Raw genomic sequence first — 26,147 nt, 5'->3', positions numbered from 1 at the left:
TTTTCTGATGGACATTTTATTGTAAGTGCCTCCACTCTGGATTCTGTGTGGTGTGCCGTTTCAGATACCCTTGAAATAGACTTTCTTTTGGCATTTGAAGTGGACCTTCCAATTCTACGTGTTTTTTTCAGTGGCATGCGTGTATAATAATTATTATTATTATTATTAAATAATTCCTCCCATATAAGTAACATTTCTCAGACTGCCTACTTCCATCTCCGAAACATTTCTAGACGTACTGTTCTTACGCAATACAGTACTGAAGTATTGGTTAATGCCCAAGTCACCTCACTTATAGATTACTGTAATGCTATTCTATCTGGCATCCCACAAAAACATATCCATTGCTTACAACTTCTTCAGAATTCTGCTGGCAGGATAATAACCTGCTGTTCTAAATCCACTGAACATATCCCACCTATTGTCTTTCAACTTCACTTGGCTCCCTGTTAACTACAGAATACAATACAAAATACTGCTCTTAACATTTAAAGCAGCTCGAGTTTCTGTACTACACATCAAACTGTGTGATATGGGAGCTCGAGCATCTCTCATAGTGCTCATCAACTCGGGAATTCTCTTACCTGTCATATTCATACAGCACTATCAGTGCATGTGGGAGTGTGATGTGCGCAAACGCGGGTGTGTCAGCTTGTCACGCATACTGAGTCGTTCACGTTTTACATCTATACAGCAATTCCTCTTCACGCACAGAGACCAAAGCTGCTGCTAGATGGCGCCGCGGTGACCGTCTGTTGCAACGTGCGGTCATCTTAAGTATGGGGATGTGTGCCGATCGTGGTGTCGGTGAAAAGGCGCCCTGTGCTTGACCACGAACATTTTTCCCAACCAATCCTACCCCATGACCTTCTCCAGGTCACAAAGGAGCCCCATGCCCAGTTTGATGGCGATTGGACGCCCAGTGCAGACTAGTATGGCGGACAAACAAACATACATCGACTCTGTTTTATATGTTAGAAGATTTTTATTACACACTTGCTGTAGTCCCTCTGTGACACAATTAAATGGAATGTTCAGAAAATTGATGGATGGATATACGAGGTGGATAGAAACCATCAAGATCACATGATTGTTGAAAATCTCCCCATGGATGACTGCTAGGGTCTGAACCTACAAATCTGCACTTTAGAATTAATCTTTCTAGCTATTATGCCACCCTGTCCTAAGGTGTCACATCTCATGGTCTTTTTATCATGTAACAAACACTTGGCAATTTGTTGTCTTTATATGCAGGGCAAGACAGGTTAAATATGCCTAACCAAATCTACATAATTGGAAGAAATTGATAAAGCAACAGTACAAGGCAATTTGTTTCTTTTAAAAGTAACCTCTTGATACTGGGCATGTACCCCCTAGAAACAGGTAAAGAACAAAGGTGTGAAGACTGTGGCAAAAAATGTAAAAAGCTTAAAAGGTGATTTGTGTATTCTGTGTATTGTTTTGTGGTTTTGATATATTATTTTGTTGTTGGCTGTGTGTGAGTATTTGCCTTTAACTGGCAACATTTTTATCCACCCTTTTTGAAAAATAGTCAGTGCTCTGGGTAAGAGCACTTGTCATAAAGAAATCGGGCAGATTTTTCTTCTCGCTTATACTGTAGTAGAGGAGGAGAAGAATTTGGATTATTGCCTTCCCTCCTCAGAATGATTTCTTATTGGTTGCTTTCAAGCCCTTTACTTTCCCCAACCCATGCGTGCAAGCAAGAATCTGTGGGCTGAATCTGCTGGAACTAAATGTTTTCAGATTAAGATAATATCCTTCTGCATTGCTGGCATGCTTCACTTCTGCCTCTCACTCCCCCTCATCTGAAATAAACATGCCTATTTGATACTATCTGGTCTCTGAGGTGGAAGAAGATGAGAGTATCTCATGAAACCCCTCACTCTGATTAGCTTTCCTTATCACTGTTTCTTATCAAGAGAATGCTTTTCCTTTTTAGAATGCCCTGTTTAGACTCCTCTTGTTCCTCCTTTGCTAAAGGTTAATAATGCTACATAAATGCCCCTGTAACTTTGGCGGCAAAGTTTCTGATCTAAGCTGGAGGCCACCATCATGTCTGTTAATGTTGCTTTATCAAGTTTTGTAATGCTGGTTACTTGTATTAAGAGGTAAAATTATCTCCTGGAGGATACCGGTCATATTTGTTCTTAAACACTTGACTATGTGTTTCTCAATGAATGTCATGCAAAAATATTTTGCATAATTCACACTAAGTCTTTAGACTTATCATTAAGTGATAAGTTTGTTCATCCCCTTGTTCCATTCTTGTATTTAATTTCTTTCTGAAGGGGCAGTAACAATAATATGACACTAAAAGAAAGTGTCTGATTGTGGACTTCAGAAGACATGCAAAGGTCCGTGCCTTTTGATTTAAATAGGTTGAAGTGAAAACATTGAGTAGCTTTAAACTATTAAGTATCTTCTTCACTAATGATCAATCAACACCACCTGTTTTGTTAAGAAGCCTTCACTTTTTAAGAAGGCTGAAAAATAAAGACATCTATCTCCCTAGATCTTCACTGGTATCTACAGGTTCATATTGATTGAGTATATATTGATAAGTTGTATACTGAAATCCCAACAGTGGGCTGAACAGTTAATCTATGGGGTTTATGCTCCCATCCATGCAGCACATTTATGACAAGTGAGGAATGAAAAAAGTATGTTACATCATGTTAAATCTCACATACCCTAGTAAGAAAATCTTTGCACCCCTACTTGTCCAGCAAGCAATAACTTGCAATACAGTTTGTGCCATACTACTAAATTTGTGAACAGTTTGTGCTATGAAACAGTAAACCCCCATACAGAGATCCCCTTGACCTGTGACCAAGACTAAGCTATGTAAGCATCCATAATACCAATTCATGTACAATACTGATTCAGATTTATTGACACTCCATAGCTCAACCATGTGCATTGTCTGATTGTTATTACTCCTTGTTTATGATACATTTCCCTGATTATATCCATATATACGGACCACATAGGGGCACTCAGCCAAACAAAGTACAGACTCACAAAAAAGTTGGGGGGCATAAAGAAAGATTTACAGAGTTCCAGTTTTCCTTACTAAGGCATTAACAGGTACTGTAAATCTTATCTGTACTTTTCAAACTACATCCTGTCTTTATAAAGGTTTTCCTCAGACCGTATGCAATTAATTTTTATAGTTTATGCCTTACATTGCAGGGTTAGTGCCCATTTTCTAATACCATCCAATGTTATGTGGAATATCTACTTCTAACGTTGCAAGCAGTGAACTGAAAGCTGTAATTTACCCTCTCTTTTTATCCAAGTGTACAGAATAATCTCACAAGAAAGGGTTGGGCTCAATTAATGCAACTAATATTGTAAAGTTGTGAATAAAGAGTTTTAAAATGCATTGCATTGCTGTTTGTCTTTTTTTGGTAATAAAACTGTATAAATTGATTTTTTTTCTAATTTAAGGCATAGACTGCTGGCATTTATTTTGGTGTCCCCCCGCTTATCCTATATTTTCCACAAAAATCTAAAAAAAAATCAGTTACTGTAATTTCAATTTGAATTTAAGATTATTAAGCACATTCCCACTTAAAAGGCAACATACTGTACAGTAATTACAAATATTAAATCTCTAACCTTGCTTTAAATGCATAGTGTAATGTGGCTTCTGTAATACTGGTAGGTAGATCAAATAGGAGTTTCAGTGTCATATGGCTCAGGCTCATACACTAGTTTTATTTATTATTTGAATCTTAAGTAGATTTGCATCTTCATAGTGTAATTTTCTGTTGTAGTGTATAACCATTGATAAACTGTAAAGCATCTGAGATGGTGTTTGTTAAGAACAAATGTCATATGTAATTAAGATATTGGTTTGTATGCCGATATATATCAAAACTTCACAACAATTTCCATTGCAAAGAAATGTTGTGTAACCTTCTTCCTTTGCTCTGCAACTTGTAACTCTTATGTTTTAGCAACAGTGGTTCATGTTGATCCAGAGTGAATGTAAGGAGCAAAAATGCTTACTCTTTTCTGATGAGGAAGCTGGTGTCCATACTGGAAAGTGTGTGGATTAATTTTTCTGTCATGGCAAGTAGAACAGGTTCTTCTTGTTAGCTGGCCTGTTATACAAACAGGTGCTATGTTGAGGCTAGTTGGTTATACAACTTGCTTGTATTTGATTCTTCTCTGTGGTTTGTTCTACAAGGACTGTTCATTATTGTATTCAGACAGACTGCTCATTTACTAGTGTTACTGAAAATGTCAACAGGGAGTGGTGGGTGGGTAGATGGCATTACTAGACTTTGACAACGTGTGGGGGGAGCTCCCCCTCTTCAGTAGCACAAACGGTGCCCCTTTGTGTATATACTGCGAATCTTCAGGAACTCGCACCCCTCAGTGCCCAGAGTGTGTTCCACCCCTTAACTTTCATAAATGCCGCCCCTCAGGCCAACTGCCTATGTCAGCTAATAGATTGACTGGCTTTGAGTGCAACAACTATGACATAAACAGGGTAGAGCAAGAATGAAGATATTGTATTACAGTAGATGTGTGGTCCTCAACTCTTAATCCAGTGTTACTTTATTAAGGTAGAGAGAGTTTAAAAAATATATATATCATAGTCTCCTCAGCATTAGGGTCAGAAAACTTTGTTTCTCAAGACCACTGTAGGTGAATGCAGTGCTAAGCATAAGATGGTTTCAAAACAGAGCAATTCTTAAAAGTGCCATGAGTATGGTTTGGGTACTGGACCTTTATGCACAGCACCTTTAGTTTTGTGGAAACTTTTCTGTGCTATGCATAAATATGTAAGATTCCAAGCAAATTAGATGGTGACAGTTTCATTCTTTTCCTGCCTGCCTGCCTGCCCCATATTAGTAGATTTGATTGAAATTGATTGAAGAGTAGCATTTGAAAATACCTGTCAGTTTATTGACGTAAATTATCAAGCTGGTCTAATGATACGTAGCATAAAGGATGAGAAGTTGACACTGCTGCATGGACCTGGGCTCAGTTTGTAGCCTGGGCACTGTCACCGCTTTTCTCTTACTGAAATTTCTTCAGGCACTTTGGTTTTCTACTAAAAAAACAAAATGAACATGTTAGGCTAATTGACACCTGTAAATTGTTTGGTAGCCAGTGAGTGTGTCCTGTGGTGGTCTGGTGTCTCATACCGAACAGATTTTTGCATTGTAGCCAGTGCCACCAAAATAAAATGTAACTCCACATGACTCAGAAAAGTGTTTTCAGGAAAACAGATGATAACAATCTTTTTTGCCATTATGTTGCCATCTTAAATTCTGTGTTTAATTTGTGTTAGCGCTTTCCTTCTACCACAAACATGTATTGCAGGTATGTCAGGGACGTGCATTCACCATGTGTAAGAGGTAGTGTTCACTTAGAAACATAATAATTATTTAATGGCATTTTCTTGAACTGAAACATGAGGTTTGCCAGTCTTCTGGTTGTGTGTGTTTCCAAAAGGGTATAATAAAAAAGCCTTTGTTATTCTTTAATGATGCTTTTAAAGCTATCAGTTATTTTTCTTAGGGGTCTGTAGGTTGAGCGAGTGGGGCTTTGAAAAAGAAAATTAGAAACAATATAGGCTGGACTCCAAGCGTTCAGCTTATGTCTCTTGTCAAACAACTCTACTATATTTTTCAGGATGCAGCTTATTGTGTTAAAATGTTCCTGAGCACTTTTTTAGCAGAAAGCCCAGTTGATGAATTTTTATTTTGCTTAATTTTACATTGAGGACCCCAGTTCTGTGCCTGGCCCTTCAAGACACCAGTCACTAGTAAAAAAATACAGATCTTGTTTGTTAACAGAAACCCTTTTCATCTTAAGTATCAAAAAAGCACTTCTGGAACCTGTGTCTAGGTTAAGTAAAAATAAGTTTGATCGCTTATTTGCTGTTATGATTCAGTGCAAATCACATGGAAAACATTAAGACTGCTTTCCTCAATAAAGAATAAAATTATTTTAATGCTGGCATTCCATGAGTTATCTACTACATTCAAGTAACTTCAGAAACTGAATGGATTTGAAAAAGATATACCTAATTGCCTCACTAAATTACCTTATTACTAAAATATTTTGCATTTAATTCTTAAAATGTAACCTACCCCTCAATTGTAGAGAAGGTTCATAACCTCCTTTCTAGTTTCACATACATAACAGCCAATTGGACACTGTTTTAAATGGCACCATTCTGCAGTGGACTGGCACCCTGTTGAGTGCTGTTCCCGCCTTGCAGCCCATGTTGCAGGGAAAGGCAGTACCCTCATGTCACCGTGTGCTAGATTAAGTAGGTTTGACAATGACATGAAAACCTTCTATTAGGCAGTTTCTTAAGGCTCTTTATGTATACAGTATAGCATTTTTACTGAGCTACACATTTACACAATTTGTAAAGTGATTTTCCCACAGTAATCCAGTGAGTTAGGAGGGAGAATTATCCTGTATTCTTGTTTTCATCTTAATCATGTGACATTGAGGACACAGTGTAGGCCTTAAAAATAATTTCAGTAATTAGTTCATTACATATATTTTGCACCACTTGGCACATCTACAGTAACTTGTTCTGTTGCATGTAGCCTGTACATGGGAAGAAGTCTTCTGATTTCATCCTCACTGTAGTGGCAGCCAAGTTAGTATTAAGCTTCTGCACTTTCTTCATTATGTCACTTCTTTTATACTGGTTTTGAATAAGACTGCTCTAAACCCTATGATTCAACTGTAGTAACCCAAAAAAGCTTTTGAGGCAGTGTGCTCTGTTATTGCCTGGCACAGCAGAACTAAAGCACACAACCGCAAGCCCAGCTGGTTTGTTTGTCTCACAGGAATCTTTCCAAACTGGGAGGTTTTTGGATCATTGTTTGCAGTCTAATTTTAGACCCCACTTTCTTGCCTATTCAAAAGGAAATGTTGGCTCAGCTTTGTGGCGGTCTGCTCTGTTCTGGGAAAGCAGAACTTGTGATTGACAGTAATTGGCAGATGTAGTAAGGAAGTGGTGGCCCTGCCAGTGACTTTGCGTGTAAAGAGTTTATTTAGTAAGAAAAGGAGAGAGAGAGAGAGAGAGAGACATGGCTGAGCAAGGGGCTATTTGGAATATCTAATACCGTGAAACTTATGAGATGAGCCAGAAAAGGCACTGATCTCCTTCAAAAATCCTTACAGGTGCAGGTCCCATAGAGAATGGTGATGCCATCAATGCAAACATCCTTTTACAGTCTTTAATTTTTTAGTTTGAAACCAATGTACAAAAAAGCCAAAGAAAGTAAATCCCTGATCTGATTTTGCAATTTGCTCTCTTCATTCCCAGGAGTCAGTCATTTGCTTTGTCAAAGTTGCCTGTTCAAAAATCCCCAGTGGTGACCTACTGACTCCAAACAGTTTATGTTTTGCTGCTCCAGCGTGACCTTCTTGTAGTTCACTGCCCTCTGTTTATCCACAATTCATTTGCAGCGATTTGTTCTCATTTCTTTTTCTCCTACATGCCTTCTGCTCTCATGATGGTGAGTTGATGGCAACATTTTCATAGAGTCTTGCTCATTCCTTACAAAAATGAATCTGATGAGAAAATATACACACGTAAATGCCAGCAGTAAAACTGAGGCCTTAGTATACTCTGACAGAGTAAGTAGGCATTATGTAATGTTTAACAAGGCCATGGGGGGATGTGCAAAAAGGAGACTGCAATTTACCTTGTGATGTTGGAACACCCTTATAACAAAATCTACTCTATACACCTGGTTAGTCTGTCCTGTCTGCAAGAATCGGTGTGCGTGTGTGTGTGTGTGTGTGTGCAGGCAAGAGACAGAGAGAGAAATTAGGAGGACAGAAGAAAGTTTGGCTTCTTCAGTAGCATTTTCCAGCAGTAAAATGCAGAGGTTTCTGAAAACTAATATTTATATCATTTTATGTTTTGTGATGTATTATAGAATGAAATCTGATTTTCTTTTGCTTTGATTACTTTTTTTATATAGCATCTCTCATAGTAATCAATCATTGAGTAAAATCCTTGCTAATAGAGGTATGCAACTGCTCTTCTTAGTTTTAATTTAATCCAGATATTGACTTTTCATGTGCATTAAGCCTATTTAAATGTACCTAAAGTTTAAACTACTTTGTTCTCTATCAGCAGTAATTTCTGCATAGTGCTTAGGTACATGTCTACCTTGCCAAAGCTTTCTCAGCTTTCATATGTACCCCTATCCACTCTGGCTTTCCACAGTGCAGCATGTGTTGACTTCTGCTCGTGTTCCCTCAGGAGTGAGTCCGTCTGTAGCCAAGCTCTTCTGTCTCCTAGCAGTCACTGTCTTTCCATACTGGTGTACAAACAATGCAGCTATGGTTCTGTCTCTCTCTTGGGAAGGTTCCTGTTAGCATTGTCCCTTGCTCTTAGCCTCCACTGTGCACCCACATACAGTATTGTATGAAGCTGTTTTTCATGTAACTGATAAAACTCATTATGAAAACCACTTCAGTTATGGTAGCTGACAAAACACATTATGAAAACCACTTTAGTTATGGACACTTGACAGATTAGTAGTATATTTCAGACACTTTTGTGGTGTCACCAGATATATAGCCTAGAATTTATTATGAGTTCCCTGAGCAGAGATGGTTATGTTTTCTGCATGGTCCGTGTGTGCTGTTGTAAATTCTGTAATTGCATCTTTTGCATAAATGGTTGATTTAGGAGATGGATTAGAGGGGGTCATTTTCAATATTTTATGACAAGATACTATGTGTGTAGATGTATTCAAATGCAATGGTTTGTGATGTGTCACTTTAACCACAATCTGCTGCACAATTTATACCTGACGAATGGATTATCTTGTTTATCCATTACGTCTCCTTCTTCACTGTAACATTAGAGAAATATAAAGCTCCTTTGCGATTATTGTATTCTCTTGCTATACATTATGAATTCTTTGAACAAGTTTGCTTAAGTACAAAACTTAAAAAAAAACATTGAATTAGGTGTTAACACACAAGTTCTACATATCACAGTCCACAGTGCTGAAACAATTAATAAAATTCTACTGGACATATATGGGGAATGGCCGAGATTGTAAGATCGTAACCATGTGTTCTTTTTTTTTAAAGAACAAAACAAAGGAGTTTTAACATTGTACAATTGTGCTACCAGGTTAAACGAAAGACCTAGTAGAAATAACACTAAAGTCAGAACCAGAAGAGTTTCCCTAAATTACTTGATTGGTAGTTTTATGCTTGCATACTAGTCTCTTATACGGTATTCAAATTATTTGCTCATAGCCATCTTATAGTGTACAGTATATCATGGCTTGCATGACGTGCCTAGCAACCTTATAGCGTCACGCCAACTAAATACATAAAAATGGACATGTCTGTAAAAATTCAGAAACCAAATATGGTGCAGTGATGATGTCACCAGGAAAAATTATATAAATATAAAAGAATGGCATCTAAAAAGTAATCTGTCAAAACAAAAGGTTACCAAACAAATTATTATTATTCCTGAAAGGAATGTTTCATAGGGCTACAAATATACGAAGTAATGTGTAAAGAATGTTTAGCTCTTTAAATTGACTTGTGACTGATGACTGCTTCTATAATTTACCTAAGCAGGAGAGATGGTACCTCAAAGATGGGAAATGCAAGCATTGCAGAAGAAGTCTGTTGTCCCTGAATTCCCACTTTAAGACAATGATCTAAGTATTATTGTCATTTGATTTTCTGGAAATACAATTCCTGGTATAAGGAAGATGTTTTAGGGATTATAACCAATATGTTCGTAGTCTGGATAGAGTACTCTTACCTTCTGTGTAAGACTGACTGAGGAGAGGAATTTTGAGGCTGACTCGCCCTTTCTTTGCGTGTGGAGACACCAAATAGATTTTGGCAGCAAATGAAGCTGGGGGAGGTGAGGTTATAGAGAGGTGTTGGGTTACATGAGGATATGGAGTCTGTTAATGAACATCAGAAATTCACTGCGAGAGAGGAAGAGAGAGAGAGAGAGAGAGAGAGAAAGAGAGAGAGAGCGCTTTAGAATTTTAGGGCAGCTCGCCAGACTTCCTATCCTGGTCAGCAAGAGAAGCAGACACTAACTGACTTGCGGTTAGCAGAAGCATTGCCAGTCTTTGACTGTCTGACCTTGTGTCAAGTTGACACCAATAAACTGCCCTGAATGTAGATGGCTGTGTCACCATGAACCTTCCTCACACGTTCCTTGACGAGGGGATTTTAAATCAGAGTAAAATCCTATTATACATGCAGAAACAAGACAAACTCACAGTAGTCAGGTTTTCATAGTGCAGTTTTGTGCAATAGATTATGGAATAGGAAGCAGACATTTAACATGTTAAACCAGTTAGTATGGTGGTGTGTCAATCAATAAAACACAAAATGTGCCTAGGCATGTGGACTCTTTAGTCTCCCTTTGCTTGAAGTACTGTGTGCTTTTGATTTTGATTCTAATTCAAGGAGACCTCAGTGGCAGTATGCTTTTATTGAATATTAGATGACTACTAAATTTAAGAATTCTTTACTTCTTAATTTTTTATTGTTCTGTTCTGCACTTACTCTGTAGGTTTAAAAACTCATGTCAATTTTATTACCCTTTTTTAATTCCAATGAAATTTGCAGAGAAGTACAGCCCATCACTGTCAACAAGCACAAAAGAGGAACTAAACCTGGACAGATAAGAGTTAATCAATGAGGGGCAATCAGAGTTTTATTTTTATTGCACCTTCCTCAGGGAGTGTTATTACAAAGCAATCAAGGATCTGTGTGTAAAGTAGTTCACAAGAAGACAAGGTGCATTTCAATCCTCCAGCTATCCATTTTTGTATCCTGTAGGGATCTGGAGCTTTTCCCTACAAGGTAGGGACGGACCAACCCTGGATGGGCCAGGAGACTATCTTAAGGATCTTTCATATACTTACAAAAACTTAGTCTTACCAGACATATTTATTGTCAATCAGTGTAAAATTATGCCCTTGGACTTTCAGAGGAAGCTGGGATGCATGAAAGAAATGAATGGAAATGCATTCAAATACCATAAAGAAAGAGACCGCTTTCTAGTGTAGCCAAGGTCCATGATAATTAAGAGTCTTTACAGATCTCTCATAGCAGGCCAGATGCTATGATTTTTTTCAAGCACACCTCACAACTGTTCCAGTCCAAGAATTTGTCCTGTGGTCTCGCTACTGAGCACTGCCCTCCAGTCATGACCAAGGGAGATTTGGGTTACAAAGATAATGTCCCATCTTGATGGAGCATAAATGGAGAATTCCCCCTACTCTGCAAATGCCACAGCTTTTAAGTTGCAATGGTATGCATCCGTGAGTGTGTTGTGAGGATGCTTCCATCACCCTCCTCTGCTCCTGTATACACCTGGACTACTACAACAACCTTCAAAATTTTTTTTTTGTCCTGTGTGGTTATGTTAATATACTAAATACTAAACCATCAATCCATTTTCAAACCCACTCAGTCCAGTACATGGTCGACATGATGCCAGACTCTTTCAGGATGCTGACTCTGACTTTCCCATGCTCACATTTAGAGGTGTTCTCACACTGCCGTGATTAAATATTTGTTTTAATGATTTAGTTCTTTTCAATTAAATTTAGTTTCAATTAAATTCTTACAAAACCTGCTCAGCACACTATACACTGTTAAAAATTGAGCAAAGTAAAATGAAACACAAAATAGCCATCCTTGTTTCAATAAATCCACTCAGTGTAGTTCAGGGCTTTGGAGTGCTGGAGCTTATCTTCTTAGGCACAAGGCAGGAACCAACCATGGAATCATCAGGCACACTCACACGAACCCATACTAACTAATGCATAACTAATTTGAAGTTAGCAGTTAACCTAAGATGGATATCTTTGGGATGGAGACAGACATTATAAAGCTGCCATTTTAGTCTAGTCTCCTAAAGCTTTCAGGTAGTATAATTAACCATTTTGTCTTATTTCAACCTTATAATGATATCAGACATAGCAGAATACATATTGCTTTTATGATAAAGTAGAAGAGAGAAAATATGTTGTTCTGTAATCAGATATACTCTGGTCTCTCAATCCATGTGTCATAAACAAAAAATGTTTTTGTTGGTTCCCTACTGCTGTTAAAGGGCAGTTTCCATCTGCATTTAATTTACCCATTCTGCAATGCCAGCATTTCATACAACTGGCACTAACAGAAGTTTAGCTAATGAAGAAAAAAAAACCACAGGATAAAATAAAAATATATAGAAGAACAGTGCCCCATATATTTCAGTGAGGCAACTTTAGTAGAACCTGAAAATGAAGGAGAACTGCCATCTGCCAGGGTTTTATATTGATGAACATGGTAGTCACCCAGAAAACAATTCTGTTACAGCCCAAATGACCCACTTTAAAAGTCTGGATCATAGTGACATTTACCTTGAAAGTGTCTTTGGAAGTCTCAGTGGGTGTCTTAGATTGTTTACTATGGTGGCTCTTGTCAGACATTGTGGGAGCTACGTATACAGGATATATAATTCTGTGAAGCGATGCATGAACAAATTAGTGCTACAAAAACCATGTACATGTATTAAGTGATCTAAAGCACAAAACAAGAGACCTCTTTTAGTAGAATGCTTTCTTTTTGGCATTTATTGTTAACTCTTAATTTTAGAGCTGTAGTGGTCATTGTAACAAATAGCAGCCAGCTTCAAGGGTAGTGTCCTGAGGTGGATGTAGACTGTTTAAGATAAGCAGTTTACTGACAGCTAAATATTAGTAGTAAGGGAAAAAATATTTTCTTAAAGTACTCCAAAGATTTGCTGATTACGATTATGATTATAAGCAGATTGTTAATGAAGCAGTGAAAATTGCACCTAACATTGCAGTTAGACAGCTACATGTTTATTTAAAGAAATATTCTAGATGGATCAATTTAATTTTTGCAGTCTTGAAATTGTGCTATCTGCATACTGCTTTACCTGATTTTTTTTCAAATTATACATAACGGATGATGACATCTATGCAGTTAAAGGCCAATATGTTTTTGTGGTACAGTTTAATTAATTTGTCTGCACAGCACAGTCATTGAAGGATAGGAAGACTGGTTTAATTTGACGCTGAAAAACTAAGTCTGCTTCCCTTTAATGCTGCTATAGGAATGTCTCAGCCAGATTTCAAAACTTTATGGTTTACTTATTATAGAAAATATCAATGGGCAAGAAGTATCCACATTTGGATTAGATTGTTTAGCTTTTGTTTTACTGTTCAAAGTTAAAATGGATCACAATTTCATTAGCATAGTGCAGGTCAAATAGCAAACTGTAGTGCAACACCTTCAAAGTACATTTTTTACTAGTGTTAATACATATTAAGGTATATGTGAAGATACTGATTTATATAGTGATTATTTATTTGATACATTTTAATAGTCAAACTTTATTTGAAATATTCCTGAAGGTCCTACAGTGATTGGCAGCCCATCCAAGGCTGGTTTCTACTTTATAGTAGACAGTGCTGGAATCAGCAACTCTCATCAAGATAAAGAGGGTTCAAGAATGGATGGTTGAAATTTGGTCGGATTGTTTCTCTTTAACACCCAGCCCGGGGTTTGTTTCCTGCCTTGAGCCCTGTGTTGGCTGGGATTGGCTCCAGCAGACCCCCGTGACCCTGTAGTTAGGATATAGCGGGTTGGGTAATGGATGGATGGATGGATATTTCTCTATAAAGTGAGGTCCAGGAATTTTTCATTGCATTGTCTGTTGATTGTTTTATTGTCTCTCTTACTGACTAAGTTAAGAATTAGAAAAAAATTCTTAATGCTGCTACTTTCTATCTATTTGCGATGACATACAGTATATATACTCTATGTATGTTGTGGTCACTAGGGTCGTACCTGAAAACCCAGACAACTACAATAGGCATGGCACATTATCCATCAGGGAATACCGTTGCCATGAAGGGGTGTATGTGGTCTGCAGTATTCTTTAGGAAGGTGGCACATGTCAAAGTAACATCCACATAAATCCCAGGACCAAACGTTGTCATTGTTTTGTGTATTACACTGCCTCTGCTTTGTCTTCTTTCCATAATGTATCCAGCTGCCATTTATTCTCCAGGTGAATGTCACACGCACCCGGCCACTCACTTGATCTAATACAATTCAACAGTCCAGGCCACCTTCTTCACAATTTGGTCCTTGTTAAAGTTATTTTGATCCTTACACTTGCCTGTTTTTTTTCTGCTTCCAACACATCACCTTCAAAAACTGACTGTTCACTTGCTGCCTAATATATTCCACCCCTTGACAGGTGCCATTGTAATAGGATTATCAATGTTATTCACTTTACCGGTCAGTGATTTTAATGTTGTGAATAATCAGTGAAAGGTATATATCAAAAGCAGGAAATGCAAAAAAGATAGTAAGCTACTCCTTCCAAAGTGGAGAACTGTCGAAAACTTTAACAATCCTTTTAAATGTCATCTTAGATTGCTAGCATTATTGTAACTAATCCCTGTATTATGAAAGTATAATGTGTAAACTCATAACAGAATTCATCGTTATGAGAAAATAGTCTTTGACAAGAGGCTTATTCCACGTCAATGAAAACACTGCCATAGATAATGCTATGGGCCAAAAATTGTATTTACAGTATATATTATGTAATGCTACAGTTATGTTCATTTTGATTGTTTATGTAAAAAAAAAAATACAATTTTTTTGCCCTAATGTATCACTTGGATTTGTTTGGTTTTGTATCTAACTCTTGGTCGACTTTAGCAAGTCAGGCTTTGGCCTGCCATCATAATCAATGTGACATAGTAAACTGAATTTAGAAAATCCTGCACTGATTGTATGAGGCCAGTGTCATTTATACTTCTTGGAATTATGCTGTTAGTTAAGTTTAAACAAAAAAACAGTGCTGTATATTATTAAAAGAAAAAATCTCTGGGCCAACATCCAGTCCCTACACTAATCAAGCTCAGGTGCCGAAAATGAAGCAGTCCTTCTTTGCACGCAATGGTCATTAAATGCTTTGCCAAAAAAGAGGAAACGCATTTCCCTTTTCCACAAGGAGAGGCAAACTTCTTTTGTGGAAAATGGCCATGACTCAGCTCATGATGTCTTCACTTCCAGCACTGTTTCAAACATGTGATTCCACTGTTTTGTAGAGTTTCATCAGTGACAGGAATGCTGTCGCTGCTTCAGAGCTTGTTGTCACATGGGAGAGTGCTTTATGTTGTTCTCTCACCAGCTTACTCATCCTTAAGAATGCCACTGAAAGATACAGTATCAAGAAAAAATTTGTGAACGCTTGGGAACCACTTGAACATCTGTAGTAATTAATTAGTCATACAAATGTGTTCTTCTCTTTAACAACAGTAATAGACAATAACAATCTGCTTAACTAATAACACAAACAACAATGATACTGAATGCATCAAGTAAGCTTCTATGCTTGTAAAGATATGCGAAGCCTTGTATTCTCTGAGACAGCACTGCCACTATTACACTCTATGCTCACTTCCACTAACCAAAAACATTTGATGGTGGTTATTGCAGCTAAAGTAGGATCTGCTTCTGACCAAATATAAGTAATTATTGAGACTTGTAAGTACAGAGACAGCAATTAAGAAGTCAAAGAGAAAAGGCTTAAATCTGAACATCAAGACCAATGGAGCTTCCTAAATAGATTTAGAAAGAGTTTCAGAGAGCAAATGCTACAAAGCTGAATAATACTAGCATCAAAAGATAAACAAGTCAGTAACAGAGTTATCAAGAAATTTCAGTTTCAAACAGGATAGTCTTAGGTTTAGGTCTAACCTCTGGCAGCAATATTCTGAACTCGTTATAATCTTTTATTACATTATAAAGTTATTACTATTTCTGCTGGTAAACAGAGAGAAAAGTTGTGCAACTTGAAGAAAAAGGTATGTGTGATTCATGTCTATATTCGGGGTCCTCCATTTTTTCCCCCAAAACCAAAAATTGCAAACGAAGAATCTGTCAGAAAACAAAGCAATAGGTCTATTAAAATAGAAAAGCAAACAAAAAGCACATACTATGAACTTGTTTTTCTAACCTTGGATATCAGGAAGTGCACAACCCTGACCGATATATACTACAGGGTGACATCATACACCACACACTTCTTATTGCTTCCATAGTGACGCTGTAGCAACCACTCCACAAAATGGTGCCACCCAGGGAGAATAACATAGTGTTGGGAAAAGACCTGAAATAAACATATGGAAATATTGCTTAAGCTTGAAACTAACATGCAGAAATGGATTCTGTGATACTCAAAACCCCAATGGGAAAAAAATCAAAACAGAGTAAAAATGACACAAGAGAAGACTATTAGAATGGAAGTTGTAGTAGTCTGTCTGACTGATAAATATTACAAAAAAGGAGCAGTATTAAAGTTAACTTGTATTTCAACCATGAGTTTCCATCTATATTTATCCTAGTTGTGCATTGAAAACAGCTATCAATATACTGTGGCTCATCCACATATCTGTAGAAAGAAACACTTCCCAGTGACTTTCTAAGCTGAGTACAAAAATCATATCTAATAACAAACAAAAAGCTTCCCAGTTAGGTCTGAAAGTTTTGATTCAGTGGAAACAGTCACATTAACCAGCTTACTGGTAAAATAATTAGCAGTTGCTCTTTCCAGTTACAGCAGCATATTTGCTTCATCATAGTAAGCATTTAAACCTTAATGTAGTCTAACAAGTCAGGCATTGGCCTGCCACCACAGTTAAGATGTAATAGTGAGCAAAAATATGAAAATGACTTCCTAATCACACTGGTCAGCTTAGTTATAAGGGATGCAAGAGAAATCCCACCAATCTAGAAAGACTACATCATATATAAAGAAGGAAGAGATAAATCTCAAATGACTGTACAGGCCTAAATACAGTATCAGTATAGATAATAATCAACAGAAAATGTATCTCCCAGTTAGTCAGGCCTTAAATCTAAAGAAAATGCTTCATAGTCACTATTCAGCTCAAGTAAAGTCAAGGACTGTGGTAGAGCAGAAAAGGTTTAGATGTCTGGTGTATAGAAGGAAATCAGTAGGATACATACTATAATACACCATATAGTCTAGTTAAACCCGTCAACTTCCATAGTAAAAGTAGGAGAGGAAGTACCGTCTGTAAAAATGAGTTAACTATTTAATGTTGAAAGTAGGAAAGTAACAGTTTTATAGAAAAGATATAGTGAAATTAAGCTACTTCCAGATTAAACTTAAATAACATTCATATTGTTCTACTCAGATTCCTATATTAGAAAAGTAGAAGAAAAGCATATTAGATGTGAAAGTGCAGATGCAGCTGGGCAAACAAAAAAATAGTTTGCAGATGCACATGAAGCCGTCTTAGTTTTAAAAGTGGGATTAGGTAATTAATGCCCAGTTTTATCTGCCTCAATCAGTATCTCGTGGGAGCACAACATTAAGGTTTCTTTTAAAATGTAAGCCAAGAAAGAGGGCAGCTTTTTTGATAAGCACTCGGATATCCAGATATAGAATGCCTATTTAGTGCAAGGAAATAACAAAGCACCCCACCCTATATAAAATATTTCTGGTTCGCCCACAGTATGATTAGCTAAGACACATTTAGAGATATTTGGAACATACACACATTGAGAACTTCAGCCAATTTACCTTATCAGACCATTTAGGTCCCTAGGTGCGTTAATTTGTTGCATCTATGGTTTACACCTACTAATATAAAATAATTGTTTCCCTATCTAAACATGTTTCAAATTAACTTATAAATTCAGCTCTAAAATCCTATATTTTTACTTGGAACTTTTTTAAGGCATATCTAAGACAGAGCCTTACATGACATATTGGTAGATTTAATTTAGAGGCCTTAGTCCTAAGAATAAGCTTTTTTCATCTGTAGTTAGAAAAAATAACAGGAAGTTCACTACTTCAATTGTTCATAAACACCGCATACAACTCTGTAACCAGCATTCTAGATGAATTATCAAAGTTACCTTTTAAATGCAAGATCCAACTTTCAAATAACAAATTTTTACATATTTGTTTCTAATTGGATCTTAAACTGCATAGCAGTTGATCTAACATAGTTGTCATCTCTAATATTTCTTGCTTATAGGACAGAATAAGATTAATAAGAAATAGAGTAATAGTAATAAGAATAAAAAATATTGAAATAAGTTCCCAATATAAATAGTGGATGAATCTTTTAACTACAGATTGTCAACATACTGCTAAAAGAACATCATTTGATATTTCACATATCCCATGACTTGTTGAATCATACCAACACTATATTTGGAGCCTTTTAGCTCCAAATTCTTGACTCTGAGCTTCCCTTTCAAATGCATGCTTTTCAGTGTTGTTCACCCAGGATTTCATTGTTCAGTATCTTGGTAATATGGAGCACTGATGATTTATGCATTTTTAACACAGTTGGTCTTTTTGATGAATGTCATGCTTTGGAAAACCAAATAAGGATGAAATAGGTGAAAATCTGTGCATATACAATATTGAAGTCTTAATGTATAACTTCAGTAGTAACACTGCACAAGCACATTCTTTTTATCTTCCTCTAACTATTCTGTACTCTGTTGTGTCCCACTTCTTGAGGAGACAGCACTGTATCATGAAATACCAGAGAAGAGCCAATGTCATGAATTAATGTAGCGTTATCTAATTTTTATTTATTTAAGTTGCTATCCAGTGGTAAAACAAGAATTACCTACATATATTTTCATGAACTATAGACAGAATATCTTCATTGCTGCCAAGTGAAACTGAACACCAGATTCTGGAATGTCTGCCTGCACAGTGTCAGGCTTAGAGGTTTCCCTGCAAAGGCCTAGCATAATTTTGTGTGTGTCTGTAATTTTCTGCTTTTATGTTTAATTAGTGCTATATATGAATTAAGGTTTGTGTTTGGTGCTCCCTGAGCCAGAATTCTTTAAGTAGATGTACACTGTATACAAAAATAAACTGTACCCATGTCTTTAAAAAAGAGGCAGGCTTTTTTACAAACATGAAAGCAAATTCAGTGCTGTAAATGCTAACCCTTTTTAATTTTTTCCATAATACAGTGTTATTTTGAAATTTGCATGTTTGCATGTAGAAGTAAAGTTGTTTCTTTTCCTGTTTGCAGCATCCTGGAAGAAAAATGGTGTGGGGTGGTTACCAGAGCAACACAGACCCTTTGGAGGCATTGGAAGCTCTGTCCAGATCAGTGGAGTCAACTTTTCAGAAGGGGAATTGCTTCTTCAGGTGAATGAAGGAGCAAAGGCTTCCATAATATACCTAAAGAGCTCTTCCTTGATCTCATTTTATTTTCAGTATAATCGTGAATGGATGACAAAGTATAATTTCTTTGAAGAAATTCCATAAGGTGATTTATGAAGAATTTGCAGTGCTTCACTTTTACTAGTTGTGTTATCCGGCTTTGCCTGGGAAGTTTTATAAGTCAATGGGCTACAGTTATAGTGTCATTGGAGAACAGATGTATGAGAAGTAATATGTAACTAGGCACTTTTCTTTATACAATATTTGCTATTTTTAACCAGGGGCTAATATTATTAATTCACTTAAGCTGTTTATTGTTGAACATGTTATACTTGGTGATGTTGCTGTGAAAGAGATTGCAGTAGGACTCTGTATTAAAATTTTGGTAATGTTATAAAGGGCATTTAAAGTTAATTCATTCAAAGCTATAAACAGCTAAAAATCTTAACTCTCAATTAATATCAAGGCCTAAAATTAGTACTTCCTCAATAAACAATGGGTTTGAATAAATGTCTGCCAACAACAAAAATTTTTTTCCAAAATTCCATTTTGTTTTACTCGGTCAAAAGCACCATCTTGTTCTCTTCTCATCATATTCTGAAAAACTGCATCTCTGTCAACTGTAGAAGAAATTGTGTTTCATTGTGTTCAGTTGTGGCTTGGCTATATCAGTTAATTAATTTTTTTTTCTTTGTCTTTTTAACTTCATATGCAGCTGGAAACAATGTTGGCTTTTTCAAAAACCCAAGGCTGTGCACTGATAAAATGTGGTGCAATCAGTTACATTAATTGTTACATGTGACTCACCCCGGTCCACTAAAGCAATCATAGCAATCGATAGCGTTGAGTGATATTTTTTTCCCATTTCCAATTATGTTCATTTCACCAAACGCGTGCTCTTCAAATGGCACTCAATTCATGAAGGGGGGACTTGCCTCCTCTTCAAATGCTGTCTGTGGGTTTTTGGGAAATTTGAAAAGGTAAAACTGGGTCCCAAGACCATAAAGGTTGTTGATGAGTGAGTGAATGAGTCAGTCAGAATTGAATTACACACACACACATATATATATACTCAGCAAAAAAAGAAACGTCCCTTTTCCAGGACTGTGTATTTCAACAATAATGTTTTAAAAATCCAAATAACTTTACAGATCATTATTGTAAAGGGTTTAAACAATGTTTTCCATGCATGTTCAATTAACCATAATCAATTAATTAACATGCACCTGTGTAATGGACGTTAAGACCTTAACAGCTTACAGAAAGTAGGCATTTAAGGTCACAGTTCTAAAAACACAGGACAAGACTAAAGAGACTTGTCTACCGACTGTGAAAAACACCCAAAGAAAGATGCCCAGGGTCCCTGCTCATCTGCGTGAACGTGCATTAGGCATGCTGCAGGGAGGCATGAGGACTGCTGATGTGGCTAGGGCAATAAATTGCCATGTCCGCACTGTGAGACGCCTAAGTTACAGGGAGACAGGAAGGACAGCTGATCATCCTCGCAGTGGAAGAGCTCGGATCTCAATCCCATTGAGCACGTCTGGGACCTGTTGGATTGCAGGGTGAGGGCTAGGGCCATTCCCCCCAGAAATGTCCAGGAACTTGCAGGTGCCTTGGTGGAAGAGTGGGGTAACATCTCACGGCAAGAACTGACAAATCTGGTCCAGTCCGTGAGGAGGAGATGCACTGCAGTACTTCAAGCAGCTGGTGGCCACACCAGATACTGACTGGTACTTTTGATTTTGAGCCTCCCTTCATTCAGGGACACATTGTGAAACATTTTTAGTTTATGTCTTATGGTGTTGACACTTTTACTGTTCATACAAATATTTACACATTAAGTTTACTGAAAGTAAAAACAGTTGAAAGTCAGAGGGGGTTTCTTTTTTTGCTGAGTATATATATATAAAATACACTGTACATACATATATATATATATATATATATATATATATATATATATATATATATATATATATATATATATATATGTACACTAGACATTAAGCCCGTTACAATAACGGGCGCTAGAACAGTAATGGATAAACATTAGTAGGAACAGTCTATATTAAATGGCAAGGGACCTTGTATGTGGCTGTAATATGCGTCACTGTATTGTGTGCCTTTAATTTTCTCTTTCAGTAATACTGGTTTGTATTTCCGTAAAATGCCTGTAATTTTGTCTGACAGTAATAGTAGAACCTCGGTTCACGACCATAATTCGTTCCAAAACTCTGGTTGTAACCTGATTTGGTCGTAAACCGAAGTAATTTCCCCCATAGGACTGTATGTAAATACAATTAATCCGTTACAGACCGTATGAACTGTATGTAAATATATATTTTTTTAAGTTTTTAAGCACAAATATAGTTAATTATACCATTGAATGCACAGCAAAATCTATACTAATAAAAGGCAAAGCCCTCACTGACTGACTGACTGACTGACTGACTCACTGACTCATCGCTAATTCTTTCAACTTGCCGTGTAGGTAGAAGGCTGAAATTTGGCAGGCTCATTCCTTACAGCTTCCTTACAAAAGTTGGGCAGGTTTCATTTCGAAATTCTACGCATAATGGTCATAACTAGAAGCTATTTTCTCCATTTACTGTAATGGAGTTGAGCTCGAAAGCCGTGGGGGGAGTTTCGGTGACATCATCACGCCTCCCACGTAATTACACAGTACGTAAAAAACCAGGAAGAGCTCCAAAAAGCGCTTAAGAAACCATGCATTATATAATTAAGAAGGCAGCGAAACAATTAGAAGTAAGCGAGTGACATATAAAACCATATTCAGCGCTCACGTGAACTGGACGCGAGTGCGCAGACAAAAAGCAACAGTTCCAAAGAGTGCTGAACAAAAACCGAATTACACTGCTACGCTCAAATAGATAAACCACACGCCATGGCGCAATAGTAGCGGCTTAGCCTCTAGCGCTGATGTCCAAGGTTCGATTCCCGAGAGGGGATACACTAAGTGTGTACGCACGCATTTTTATTCATTTTACCTCGCATCCCCTTGGTTTGAGACGTATGAAAAAATATGCAGTTAACGCAGAAAGACAGATCACCAATTGAAGCTTTATGAATAATGGATACTTTATTCCCAATCAATGATTGTTTTGGTAAAGCCATACTCAGTGTATTCATTAGATGAACGGTAAAAAAGTAAGAGCGAGGGAGGGTAACTTATTGAGGCACGCAGGCAAAACCACAATAGCAGCTGGCTCGATGTACTGTAGTGTGTCAACTCGATCTGAATTGTGCGATCACATTCGAAAAAATATATCTTTTCAAGTTCTATTTAGTCCATATGTGTCAAACTCAAGGCCCACAGGCCACATCCGGCCCGGCGTGTAATTAAATCCGCCCGCGAGATCATTTTATATACTGTATTATTGTTATTAATGGCCCGGGGATATGAAGCGCTGGTAACACAATAAACTACAGATCCCATAATGCAGCGCTTCAGCTGCCTTGCCAACACTTACACGTTAATCAAGTCTAGCTTATGATGCTGCAAGTTATTGCGAAGCTAGCCCACACGATGCCAAGAGAAAAGGTGATTCTGAACATAGAGCCTTTAAAAACCGATGGGAGGCTGAGTATATGTTTACTGACATTGCCGGTAAACCCGTGTGTCTCATTTGTGGAGCTAATGTGGCTGTAATTACAGAATTTAATCTAAGACGGCACTATGAGACAAAACATCAAGATAACCTGAAAGACCTGAATGCAATGCACAAGATACAGAAAGCAGAAGAGTTAAAGAAGAATCTGACACTTCAGCAGACGTTTTACCTGCAAAATCACAAAGTGATTTCAAGTGAAGCTACTTTTATGGGAGACACAAATGCACCAGTGCAACTTGCCCCACTTTCCCTGTTGCCAAGTAATGTTGAACCAAGTGGCACAACGGTGTTCCCAAATACACTTTGCTGATAAACTGAGCGCACTGCGCACTGAGTTCGCACGGCGCTTTGGTGACTTTGAAGAACAAAAAAAGAATTTTGAGTTGTTTCGCAACCCATTTGCTGTCGATGTGGAAACTGCACCTGTGCAGATTCAGATGGAGGTGATTGAGCTGCAGTGTAATGGCACACTGAAGGCAAAGTATGATACTGCACGGCCCGCACAGTTTATTCACTCCATTCCGCAAAATGCTCCAGCTCCGTCTACATGCGGCTCGAACCTTGTGCATGTTTGGTAGCACATATCTGTGTGAGAAGCTCTTCTCAGTCATGAAGACTAACAAAACAGCACACAGGAGTCGCCTCACTGATGAGCACCTGCAGTCCATCCTGAGAATCTCCACAACACAGAACCTCACACCAAACATAAACGAACTTGTTGCCAAAAAAAGATGCCAGGCGTCCAGCTCTGATAAAATGACATATGAGCAAAGACAACTGAATGATTTGATTTGTTATTGCTGAAAAGAACAAATTTTATTTATATTTCCAGGTTTTGTTATGCACCATGTTCATATTTGAATTTGTATAATTTTGACAGGATATATTTTTATGGAGAGCAAAATCTTTTGGGATATTTAAAATTTAAGTTTATTTTTATATAAAACTACATAAGAATAAAGAAATTTGAATGTTTGTTCATTTAACGTTTACTTTATTTCTAACTTGTATAATTTAGACAGGATATATTTTTATGGAGAGCAAAATATTATAAGTTATTTAAGGTTTGAGTTGATTTATTCCGGAATAATATTTTGTCGACTAAATAAAAATTCCTTCTATTTAAAATTTAAATAGAACTTGAACAGAAACGATAGTTCATAATATCCACGCAGACTTGCACGTAAGAGCGGGAGTCATCCGTTTTAACAAACAGCGTATTGCACTGATATGAAATAGCCTGCCCATTTAATTATTTAGGAATGGATAAATAAATTAAGATTTTGTACAAATAATGTTTTTCATTTTTCTTCCTTCATGGATTCTGGCACCCCCAGCAATAGTTGCTCGCACCCCAAAGACTGTATATATGTGTGTATATATTGTAAAAGAGTGAGGAGGAGACAGCAAAAAGGTTTGGGGTTTTCCGGCCCCGTATATTGTCGATAATCCACAATAAATGAAAAAAACTGGTCAAAACTATAAACAAAAACTGTTCATAAGCGCGACGCCGAATCATGGCGTCGGCGGCCATTTTATGGAGGAGGAGCCAGAATTGGAGGAATGCTGGGAAGGAACCCTGAGGGAGGATGGGATCGATGACGTCAGGAAAAGATGGAGGAGGAAGGGCGGAAGTAACGCAGTGCGGGCAAACCCGGCTTATGGTGGCGGAGTGTCTTTTTTCCTGTAAGAAAGCATAGGGAGAAAGTTAGTACCCCGCCATTCCGTGCCGGCGAATGTCTTCCCAGGTGTGTCAAGATCCTTCAGCGGTCTCCCACTCGCGCGTGCGTGACACAATCCCTCCCTTAGCCCAAGACCGTCAGAGAGGGCATCGGCGTTGGTCTGAAGGGTGCCCCGACGATAAGTGACGGTGAATTTATAGGGTTGTAAATCCAGAAACCACCTGGTGACCCGCAGATTCGACTCTTTATGTAGGGACATCCACTGAAGTGCAGCGTGATCAGTCACCAGAGTGAATTCGCGACCCAGCAGGTAATAACGGAGATGGGTCACCGCCCACTTAATGGCCAAGGCCTCCCTCTCCACCGCCGCATACCGGGTCTCCCGGTCCATCAGCTCGCTCGGTCGACGATTGGGCTGTTTCACCAAATAGTCGACGAGTCCCTTTCTTTCCTTAATCTCGTATGGTCCTTGCCAGTGAGCGAGAAACTTGGAGTGGGAGGTAGGAATGAGCACCATAACTCGATCCCCCGGGCGGAACTCCCGGAGGACGGAATTGCGATTGTAACACCGGGCCTGCGCTGCCTGCGCACGAGTCACGTGGTCTTTCAGGAGGGGTCTGATTTTTGTAAGCCTGTCGCGCAGTTGCGCTACATACTCCAATATGTTAGAGGAGGGAAGGGCCTCAGCCTCCCAGCCCTCTTTTAGTATGTCCAAAATGCCTCGGGGTTGTCGCCCATACAACAATTCAAAGGGGGAGAAGCCCGTAGACGCCTGAGGTACCTCCCGGTAGGCAAAAACCACGAGTGGGAGGAGCTGGTCCCAGTTCCTGCCGTCTGCGTTGACTACCTTGCGGATGATCTGCCTAAGCGTCTGGTTAAACCGCTCCACCAACCCGTCTGTCTGCGGGTGGTAGACAGACGCTTTCAGATGCTTTATTCTCAGTAATTTGGCCACCTCCCTGAACGTATCCGAGGTAAAGGGTGTTCCCTGGTCCGTTAGGACTTCTTTGGGTATACCCACTCTGGAAAATAAACTGACTAATTCCCATGCGATGTTTTTTGTGTTAGCGGAGCGCAGGGGAACCGCCTCCAGGTATCGAGTGGCGTAATCCACCATAATCAATATGTATTTGTGGCCACGGTTTGAGGGCTCATGGGGTCCTACTAAGTCGACCCCTATTCTATCGAAGGGAACATCGATCAGGGGTATAGGGACGAGAGGAGCACGGTCCCTTCTAGGAATCTGACGGGTCTGACATTCCGGGCAGAATTGGCAGAAGCGCCGGATCTCCTCGTTAATCCCGGGTCAGTAAAAACGGAGCTTAATCCTCTCCAAGGTCTTTTCGGCCCTGAGGTGGGCGCCAAGGAGGTGAGCGTGAGCTAATTCGCATATCTCCCGCCGGAAGGTACGCTGAACTAGCAGCAACTTCCGCACCTCGCCCTCGTGGGTTGTCACCCGATACAATAGATCATTCTCGAGTACAAAGAAGGGCTCACGTGGTGTGGAACCATCTGCTTGTGAGCTGTTTGGCAGAACCACTGCAT

General features: G+C 38.3%; 1 protein-coding gene across 2 annotated transcripts in view; it reads left to right on the top strand.

The window, feature by feature from the left end:
* The window catches only part of LOC120531435 (aryl hydrocarbon receptor-like), a 124,994-nt gene that overhangs the window by 54,853 nt on the left and 43,994 nt on the right, over positions 1 to 26,147 (top strand). For both annotated transcript variants that reach the window (XM_039756856.1, XM_039756855.1), the window contains exon 3: positions 19,152 to 19,270. In XM_039756856.1, the coding sequence (XP_039612790.1) occupies positions 19,152 to 19,270 (119 nt within the window). The remainder of the gene's footprint in view (positions 1 to 19,151; positions 19,271 to 26,147) is intronic.

The sequence above is a fragment of the Polypterus senegalus genome, chromosome 6 (genome assembly GCF_016835505.1).
Source record: "Polypterus senegalus isolate Bchr_013 chromosome 6, ASM1683550v1, whole genome shotgun sequence".
In the NCBI taxonomy this organism is placed as follows: Eukaryota; Metazoa; Chordata; class Cladistia; order Polypteriformes; family Polypteridae; genus Polypterus; species Polypterus senegalus.
This window is presented reverse-complemented; position numbering and strand designations above follow the sequence as displayed.